This window comes from Kryptolebias marmoratus, linkage group LG10 (genome assembly GCF_001649575.2).
Source record: "Kryptolebias marmoratus isolate JLee-2015 linkage group LG10, ASM164957v2, whole genome shotgun sequence".
Taxonomy (NCBI): domain Eukaryota; kingdom Metazoa; phylum Chordata; class Actinopteri; order Cyprinodontiformes; family Rivulidae; genus Kryptolebias; species Kryptolebias marmoratus.
In genome coordinates this window covers 894274-905154 of record NC_051439.1, presented here as the reverse complement: position 1 = coordinate 905154, position 10881 = coordinate 894274, and the positions used below count along the sequence as shown (strand labels likewise).

Genomic DNA, 10881 nt, shown 5'->3' with positions numbered 1-10881 from the left:
TGTTGATTGGGAGAACCAGAGCTTTGATTTGGAGCTTCCCTGTTCAGAACTGCTCTCTATATTCTGTGCACATTATATAAATAAACCTGCTTGAGTGATTTCATCTGACAGTGCCTGGAAATTCATTTATTGCTGCCACAACAACGCCCAGGCCTTTTTGAGTTCCCAAGCTCACCAGTGAATTCCTTTTTTCTCAGAATGTACCCGACTGTTGATTTTGCTACTCCAAGCATGTCTGCTATCTCTGATGGATTTTTTCTTTTTTTTCAGCCTCAGGATGTTCTGCTTCACCTCAATTGAGAGTTCCTTTGACCGCATGTTGTCTGGTCACAGCAACAGCTTCCAAATGCAAAACCACACACCTGGAATCAACCCCAGACCTTTTAACTACTTAATTGATTACAGGTTAACGAGGGAGACGCCTTCTGAGTTAATTGCAGCCCTTAGAGTCCATTGTCCAATTACTTTTGGTCCCTTGAAAAAGAGGAGGCTATGCATTACAGAGCTATGATTCCTAAACCCTTTCTCCGATTTGGATGTGGAAACTCTCATATTGCAGCTGGAAGTGTGCACTTTCAGCCCATATTATATATATAATTGTATTTCTGAACAGGTTTTTGTAAACAGCTAAAATAACAAAACTTGTGTCACTGTCCAAATATTTCTGGCCCTAACTGTATGTCAGATCCAGTTTTCTCCCTTTCTGATGGTGTAACCTCAGTTATTAAATCTTCATGGTCTTCTATTAGAGGATCGACATTGGATATTTCACTGTGACCTGACATGTTTTAGCTTTTAGAAATCAATATTTTCAGTAATGTGTAACGTTACTTTAAACAATAAATTTTTCATAAAAACCCAATAGACCACTTTAACTACTTGTAGAGACCTTAACAGCAATAAACAGTAACTTAATGACATTAAGTTCTGCTATAAACAGATTAATTTTCAATAATACTGAAAAGGCAGTTTTTTTTGTTTTTTTTTTGCTATTGTTGTTTTTGTCCTTAAGCACAGTTCAAGAATAATGAATGTCCCAGTTCATTTAAATGCACCACTCTCTTTACAGGATACTATCATAACCTTTGATAATTGCAAAGGATTTTGTTTATAGAACTCCCTCTGATCTTACTTTACTCGAAAAACCTGCAGCACAATGCAAAGTTCTGAAGTAGTGCTGGACTCTGATGCCTGATGATCCCAGGAGATGAAGATGAACTGCACTCTGAAGCCTGATATTTGCAGGAGATGAAGCAGCACCGTACGCTGAAGCCTGATGATCATAGGATGAAGTTTCACCGCACTCTGAAGCCGTGATAATGCAAGAGTTGCCGTAGTGGGGCGGAATCGGGTCACGTTTTCACTAAAACTGCACTGGTCTCAAAATCCAAACTTCGTACTGATGTCCAATTTCTTTATTCCACTTAAGAACCACGGAACACCATGAAAACTATAAAACATGACAAAACAACATTAAACATAAGCTTCACAAAACAAACAATACAAAGTACTTTTTTCCTCTTTCACAATATTACATTGTACAAGGTTTAACAAAAAAAATAACATAAATTACAATTATTAACAGTATTACCGTGTTCGCCAGTTAAAACCAGTTGCAGAAATAAGATGGAGCCTCTAAACGTATTTCCAACTGCGCTGTTCTGTCTCTGTCTGTTTGGCTCATTTTATTTTCAGTCACGCTTCCAGTTCGCTGTTGTGCATTTGAAACAAAACATTTTCACTTAATAGACCCAAATAAAATTAAAGAAACATGTTACAAACATCTGACATACCTTAATATTCAATGTTGCTCAAAGAAATGTATCCGTTTTGAACGGTGACTTGCCAACTTCTGGGTTGCCATAGCAACATGGAACAAATGGCAGGTAAGCGTCAGTTACATTGCTGCCATAAAATTCAAACTTTATTTTACTTTAACTTTCCCTAAAATGTTCCAATTTCTTAGCTTAAACATTTGTATGTTTAGGCGACACAGTAGATCTGTGGTCAGTGCTGGGTCTCATAATCCTGAGGCTGCAGGTTCGAATCCAGGTGAAATTAGCAGGGGCATCCAGCTTAAAACAATAACCAAATCCATTGTGCGAGTTTGCTGGATTTTGGCGACCCCTGCAGAAGGGAGCAGTCAAAAGAAAAATGACAACAAACAATTGATATGTTTAATAGATTTCATTGTAAATAAAATGTGAGTTTGAGACTTTCAAATCAAATTTATTTATATAGTACATTTGAAAACACCTGCTAAAATGCTGTACACAAAACAATAAATAGTAAAAATATAATACCAATGCAAGAGACCATAAAAAACAAATAAAAATAAACAATTAAAAATATGATAGGACTTAAAATAAAACCATTAAAATAATGCAAAAATGCCAAATCTCATGCTATTTTAAAAGCCAGTGAGTTCAAATGTGTTTTAAGATGAAACTAAGATACACCAATAGTTGAAGCCTGTCTGATATGAAGGGGCAGCTGGTTCCATAGTTTAAGAGCAACAAGAAGAGGCTCGATCACCAGCCTGGATGGACCTCAGGACAACTGAAAGGAAATTATCATAAGTCCTAAGAGGGCACATAAGGCTGCAGGAGGTCAGATGGGCCATTTAGGGCATTATAAGTCAACAATAAAATGTTAAAATCAATTCTAAAATTAACATGGAGCCAGTGAAGGGAAGCCAGCACGGGGTAGATATGTTTGCATTTTTTGTTCATGTTAAAAGACGACTGCGACTTCCGGTGTCATGGCGATTAGTATGGCAGCATAGAGAAGAGGTCCTGCATCGCTAGATATAAAAACCCCCCTAATTCAAGGTGTTAACACGTTAAAAGTTTTATTTTCCTCAAGAAGAATGAGTGGGAATAAAAATAAGAAGGGACGAGTTCAGTCTCGGAACTCAGAAATGCGACACAAAAGCAAAGCTGACGGAACGCGCCCGATCGAGGAAGGAGAGAAGATGGCGGATGAGGCCTTGCCGGCTACAATTAGCTCATTGAGAAAGGTGGTGGGTGAAGTAATGGCGGAGGGCCTGCGGGACCTCAAATCAGAAATGAAGAAGGAGTTAGCGCAAGTGAGAATGAGCTTAAAAGAGGAAATGAAAGTCCTAATGAGCGAGCTGACAAGTGAAATGAATCAACAGGTTAGTGCCACTTTCAACAAGACCGAGGAGATGGGTGAGTGCCTTGGAGAAATGGAGAAGAGCATGGCAGAGAAAGAGAGATGGGACATTGGCGTGAGAGATGTTATCGTCCAGCTGCTAAATGACCAGAAATTACTTCGGGAGAAGATCACGGACTTGGAAGGATGCTCACGCCGGAATAATTTGCGGATATATGGCATCCCTGAAAATACAGAAGGTACTTCAATGCAGAGGTACATGGAAAACATGCTGAAAACTGAACTCGGTGACAGTTTGGACTTGGGCAACAAGAAGAATCTGGGGATAGAGAGAGCCCACAGAGCGCTGGGTGCACAGCCTCCAGCGGGGGCGCCGCCTCGGTCTACGGTGGTACGCTTCCTGAAATTTAACGTTAAAGAGCAAATCCTCCGAGCGGCGTGGAAGAAGCCTATATACAAGAAAAACGCATATTCTTTGACCACGACTATGCTGAAAACATACAGCTGAAGAGAAGGTAGTATGCTCCGGTTAAGAAAGCGCTCAAAGAGAGGGCTGTCCGGTTCCAAACCCCACTGGCCAAAATGTGTGTGCACTTCGACTCCGGCATGGTCATCTACAACAGCGCGGAGGAGGCTGCGCTGGACCTGAGAAGACGTGGTTTCACGGTGGGACCTGTGGCTCCAAACAGATCCAAAGCCATCACAGCGGAGATGATCAACAACCTTCTGCCAACGGATATAGTGGGATCGCGACGCGGTGGAAGCGGGCCTGGCCTGAGAGAGAACGCACGGGAAAAGCTAAAGGTGTTCCAGCGGCCAGGCAGCAAGGACGTCGCTACGGATGAAGAACCTTCCTCACTTACAACGAAGAAACATTTGATCACCTCACAGAGAAAACTTCAGGCCAGCTGATTAGTACCATTCAGAGAGTTAAGGGGTGGCCGTGGCTGCACAGGAGTATGGTGAGGACTGTGACCCCCCCTTCATAACGGGAGTGATGAAGAACCGATGCAGGTGACTCTTAAATTAACCTTTCCAGTTTCCTTTCTTTAAGTAGGCAACTAAGTGGGGGCCCCACGTAGTGGCAGTTTTCCCCTCACTAAGAGGAATAAAGGATCCTCTTATTTGGAAGACCTGTTCATTGTTATGACAAGTTCTGTTTTTATGTATTTCTGTTTTGTGTATGTTCCGAGGGCTAGGAGTGTTGTCACGCAGGTGGAAAAAAACATGTTGGTATTTAGAGGCTATGCAGTATTATAATATACAGACTTTGAATGTGAATGGTATAAAAAATCTCATCAAAAGAAGCAAGATCATTTCAAAGCTTAAACTAGAGCAGGTAGCTATTGGTTTCTTACAGGAAACACATTTGTCGAATGAAGAACATGAGAAAATAAAGGAAATGGGTTATAGAAAAACATATTTTGTTTCTCACAGATCTGTGGTAGCCATTCTGATACCAAACAATATCAGGTTTGACTTTATTGCAGAACAGACAGAGAGAAAAGAAACACGTCCACCTTCCACCAACGGCAGAGAGAGAAAAGGAAGAGGTCACCTTATGTAACATCTATGCCCCCCTGGTAGCAGTATAGATTTCTTTAAGGAGGTGTTTAGCCTTGTAGCTGCAGAAGCAAGTGGGACATGTATATGTGCAGGTGACTTTAATTTACTCCTAAACCCAAAAATGGATACAACTAGCCGAGAGCGAAGAAGGACTCATTTAGAAAAGCAATTCAAAAAAGTCGTGCAAGAATTGGGACTCACAGATATGTGGAGATATTTCCATAAATATGACCGCAAATTTACTTTTTACTCGACCAGGCATAACATACATACTAGAATTGATTATTTTTTATGTTCAATATAGATCTCCACAGAGTGGAAGACTGTAAAAGCGGACAAAGAGACATATCTGATCATTCTGGTTTAACTATGAAAATTAATTCAATTAGAAGCCCTAAAAACACTTTATGGAGGCTTAACACAAGTACTGCATTCAAAACGGAAATGGCAGAGGAACTTAAAAATTGTTTAGAATTTAATAAGAACAGATCAGTTAGCCCTACAATTCTGTGGGATGCGGCCAAAGCATATATTAGGGGTAAAATAATCGCAAAATGTGCTAATTTGAAGAAGATCAGAGTAAAAAAACTAACGGACTTACAGGAAAACTTAAAAAAGATTGGAGCAGATGCATTCGATTAACAAAAACCCCTCCTTACTGGAACAAATGAGGCCGGTTAAGCAGGAGATTCACAAAATTTTAAGTGAAGAAATTGAAAAAAACCTTAAATATATGAGACAAAGGTATTATGAGGCAGGGCCTAAAGCGTCTAAGGTGCTATCATGGAGGCTTAGGAAACAACAGGTGGAAAACACAATCTATAAAGTTCGGAACCCAAAAACTAACAAGATAACTAATAAGCTTGAAGAAATTCAGAGTGCATTTGAAGGGTATTATGCAGCTCTGTACACACAGCCGGACAAAATGGATAATCAAACAATTCAAAAATTTCTCAACTCTTTGGATCTTCCATCAATAGGAAAAAAACAAAATGACAAGTTAATGGCAGAAATATCATCTGAGGAAGTTGATCGAGGGATATCAAATCTTAACACCAGCAAATCACCGGGCTGTGATAGGTTCCCTCCTGAGTGGTATAAGGCCATGAAGGAATCTGTTCTCCCACTATTAAAGGCCTCCTTTAACTACACCCTGGGAGGGGGCGCTCTTCTGCCATCAGGGCGAGAGGTGTTTATATCGGTCATACCAAAGATGGGGAAGGACAAAACAGATCCTAAAGGGTCTCCTAAAGGAGATTTGGGTTCTGTGATAGATTTGTTCAATGTATAAAAACTATATCTTCTTCACCAAAAGCAAAAATTAAAATTAATGGAAGCCTCTCAAATCAAATAGTATTACAACGACGATGTAGGCAGGGCTGCCCATTAAGCCCACTACTCTTTAATCTTTTTATTGAACCACTGGCTCAGGTTATTAGAGAGGAGTCTGGGTTGGAAGGGGTGACAATAGGGAATGTGGAAGACAAAATATGCCTGTATGCGGATGATGAATCTGGAATTCCATTACTTATGAACATCCTGGAAACATATGGCAGACTCTCAGGTTATAAACTCAATATACAAAAAACTCAGATCTTGACATTCCATTTTGTTCCATCAAAACAGTTAATAAATAGTTACCAATTTAATTGGCATCAATTACAAATAGAATATTTGGGTGTTATACTAACAAAATTTGGCCCAATTATATGAGGTTAATTACAAACGAAAAAAAAAATATGAGGATCTGGACAGGTGGAGCCTGCTTGCCCTTGACCTTGGCAGCAGAATCCAAACAATAAAGATAAATGTTCTCCCAAGACTATTGTACATATTTGCAGCACTTCCAGTAGAGGTTCCAGCAAAACAATTTAGGGAGTGGGATAAGCATTTCTCAAGGTTAATATGGAGCAATAAAAGGCCAAGAGTAAGATACTCGACCCTGCAGCTGCCTGGGGATCGGGGGGGTATGGGTCTGCCTTGCATGATGGATTATTACCTGTCTGCCCAGATTAGACCTCTGGTGTGCTGGTGTAGCTCAACCTATGAGGCTAAATGGAAGGACATAGAGCTTTCTTTGTTGGACATCCCTATACAGTCTGTTCTGGGATGCCTGGATGGGCTGCCCCAGGTATATCAATTACAAAATTGGTGTTTGAGTTTCTCCTTGAAAAAGTGGGCAGAGGTGGTTAAAAAGTTCAGTCTCCATAAACAGATAGGACTTCTGAGCTGGCCTGCGTACCACCCACGTTTCATCCCAGCTTCGACAGACCATAAATATAGAATATGTGCGAAACAGGGAATCACTGCATTCTGTAATATAATTAAAAATGAGGAAGTAGTAAAGTTTGAGGATTTGTGCCGGACTTACGAAGTGGGCAGAGAAGATTTCTATCGTTATTTGCAGGTCCGAAGTTTCTTCAGGAAAGAAATCAAAACCTATGACTTTGATGCGGAGCCAGGAATAGTACAGATATTTATAGATGCATACGCTGGCAAAACTACAAAAGGCATCATCGGTAAACTTTATAGAAATTTAGTATCTATGAATAAGAACTCAACTGATTATATCAGACAACGATGGGAAAAGGAAGCAAATGTAATAATTTTACCTGAGGTTTGGCTTCGGATTTGGGGGAATACCCGGTCCACCACAAATTCTTTAACATGGCGTGATTTCTGCTGGAAGAATCTCATCAGATTTTTTATTACTCCAAAGCAGAGATCGAAGCTAGGCGGTTCACGGTCCTCATGCTTGAGGGAATGCGATGTGGTCTCTGCAGGTTGCTTTCATATCTTTTGGGACTGTCCACATTTGAAAACCTTCTGGAAAGATGTTAACCGATTAATCTATGAAACTCTGGGCATAACTTTGGTCTTTTCATTCCCTGCTATGTACCTTGGAATACTTCCTGAAGGACTCAATAACAAGGACACATATCTGTTGAAGATATTTTTGATTGCAAGCAAGAAGGTGATTACTAAATGTTGGCTCCAACCTGGACCTCCTACTCTGAAGCTTTTTGTGAATATTATAAACCTGATTCACAATATGGAAATGTTGACTTTTACAATACATCTCCAGAAGGAGAAAAGAGAGAGACTGTGGGAAAAATGGGATCATTTTATAACCAAAGATGTGTAACAGTTAATGTTTGTGATTCCACATCACTCGGACAGACACCTTGGAGTTTTCTGATGTTCTTGTGTTTTCTGATTCCATGCAGTGAAGTGGCTGTGAAACTGTAATGGTCACCAGAATATGTGACTGCTGCCTGCCCTAGCCTTCGTGTGTTTGATTGTATGTTTGAATATGTTTAAAAACTAATAAATAAAGTATATAAAAAAAAAAAGACGACTGCAATGTTCTGAATTAACTGCAGTCGTGAGAGGCTGGCCTAACTAACACAAACATACAAAGTTACGGTAATCCATTACAGAGGTAATAAAAGTGTGAATCACCTGTTCAAAGTTATTAAAGGATGAAAACAGTTCAACTTCAGATAAATTTAAAATTTTAAAAAATAATTTCTTTACTACATGAGTAATCTGTTTTTCAAGGTTAAAATTCAAATCAAATATCAGAAGCACTGCAGTTTGCTCTGGGACCAGAAAATAAAACTTGTTTGATTCTTATTTTAATTTAGGAGGTTTTAAGCCATCCAACGTTTTGCCTCAGTAAGACAGTCAAACAGAGATTTTAGTGAAAAAGAATGATTGTGCTTCAACTATAGGTAGAGCTGAGTGTTGCCTGTATATGAGTGACAAGAGATGTTAAATTTTCTAAAGATGAAGCTTAAGCGGAGCATGTCAATGGAAAATAAAATTTTTCCAAGACTAGATCCTTGGGGAGCTCCACATGTGAGGGGGGTAGAGGAGGAAACAGATTCTCTGAGACTTACAGAGAAACACCTGTCAGGCAGGTAAGTCCTGAACCAATGCAGAGCCTTTGATAGTACAGAGCTCCAGCCGGGAGATCAGAATGCTGTGGTCAAAGGCAGCTGTCAGGTCTAAATCAGTGAGTTCAGTTTTTGTTTAAATTTTACATGTCTAATGTATGTTGTAAACATAATGATAGCACTTTGGTTGAAGTTAAAATTGTAAAATGTCTGAATGTACTGAAACAATATGTACATTTTTGAGAATGTGATCCGACTCAGTTGCACATCCCTTGGATCATGATCACTATTATTAGTATTGTTATTGTTATTCTTATTTCTTTATATATTGTTTTGAACACTTTAGGAACGTTTTGTGTGAACCTTTTATATTTGTTGTTGCTGTTACACTGGAATTTCCCCTTGCAGGACAATAAAGGCTGTTTCTATTCTATTCTATTCTTCTAATCTGCTCTTGTGCCTCCAGGTGTACCTGTACATCCAGATGCAGCTCTGTCGAAAGGAAAACCTGAAGGACTGGATGGCTCAGCGCTGCTTAACAGAGCAGAGGGATCTCAACCAGTGTCTTGACATCTTCCTGCAAATTGCAGAGGCTGTCGACTTCCTGCACAGCAAGGGTCTTATGCACCGGGACCTCAAGGTAGGTGCTTTAAAAAACCTTTTTTTTTTATGTCCACAGTGAAAGGCAAAATTGTAGCTATAGTAGATGAATCAAATGTCTGAATGTACTGAGCAAGTAAATGTAAAGCAGAAAATCAATCTTTATAATTCTGACTGTTTCTTTAGTTTGAAGTTAAAACGTTTGAATAAATTAAAGGCCTAAGCATATCATATGCCACCTTTCATGCCAAAGTTTTAAACCCAAAATCATCTCATGCTAAAAAGGAACAAAGTCATAACCATTTTGATCAAACGTTGTACGTAATGGTATGCACAACCTCATGTAATATTGTGACATCTTGCAAGATGTGCTAGCTCTTGGAGTATGCGTTGAATGACTCAGCTAGTGTCACACCAAGTTTTAGCTCAGTATCTGTCAGTTTAGGTAAGTTATAGTTTGCTTAGCTGTGGCAGCCATCTTCAACCAAGTTAACTCCAAAACCTAATCAGTTGTAGATGTAGATTCAGTGATTACTTTGTGCAAGTTTCATTCAAATTCATCCACTGGTTCATGAAATATTTTGCTAACTGACAAACACACACAAGACACAGGCAAAAACATTATCACCCATTTGCCTTTGGCAGCATGCAATAATATCACCTTTTCTTTTCAAACTAAACCTTATAATAGAATTTAATAATGAATTAGCTTAGTTTGTCTGAACTTGGTTATTCTTTCTATTTAATGTCAATCCAATTGGACAGAAAATGTTGAAACCTAAGAGTGTGTCCTGTAACCTCTGGTCCCTCCAGCCTTCCAACATCTTCTTCACCATGGATGACGTGGTGAAAGTGGGAGACTTTGGCCTGGTAACAGCTATGGACCAAGAAGAAGATGATCAAAGTGTTCTGACACCTGACCCACTCCTTACCCGGCACACAGGCCAGGTTGGCACCAAGCTCTACATGAGCCCAGAGCAGGTGAGCACATATTACAGGAGGTATTGGACAAGGAATGAGTGTGTTAACAAATGTGAAATACAGTAAATGTGTATTGTCTCTTTGTTTTTGCAGCTCTCTGGAAACTCGTACTCTCATAAAGTGGACATTTACTCTTTGGGTTTGATCCTGTTTGAGCTGCTTTATCCCTTCAGAACTCAGATGGAGAGAGTGAGGGTGAGTCCACAGACAAATGAACAACATGAGTTATTTCCTAATTTTATTTTATTTTATCTCCAAATAAGATAGCACAGAAATTATATGTGCCTAGACATACTGTATTTTTAATTAAATGTAGGAATGTCCTCATAGAATTGTTTTGTTTCCAATATTAATCCAAACCATGTAAGATTAAACATTAGCAGATACCAGGTCTCAGACTGATACTTGCATTATTTTACTGAATGGACTTGCTGATTACACACCATAAGAACACTGATGTTAAACAAAAACTGAAGGTTGAAAATATTACCAAACCAGTAGTTAAAACTTAAATTAGTAGCTAAAATTAGCAGCAAAAAATAATAATATCCACTTATCCATCCATTCTCTTCCGCTTATCCGGGGTCGGGTCGCGGGGGTAGCAGCCTAAGCAGGGAGACCCAGACTTCCCTCTCCCCAGCCACTTGGGCCAGCTCCTCCGGGGGAATCCCAAGGCGTTCCCAGGCCAGCCGAGAAACAT

General features: G+C 39.5%; 1 protein-coding gene across 2 annotated transcripts in view; it reads left to right on the top strand.

The window, feature by feature from the left end:
* Positions 1-10881, top strand: part of eif2ak3 (eukaryotic translation initiation factor 2-alpha kinase 3) — a 63382-nt gene that overhangs the window by 43382 nt on the left and 9119 nt on the right. For both annotated transcript variants that reach the window (XM_017435261.3, XM_017435260.3), the window contains exons 14-16: positions 9067-9240; positions 10014-10181; positions 10275-10376. In XM_017435261.3, the coding sequence (XP_017290750.1) occupies positions 9067-9240; positions 10014-10181; positions 10275-10376 (444 nt within the window). The remainder of the gene's footprint in view (positions 1-9066; positions 9241-10013; positions 10182-10274; positions 10377-10881) is intronic.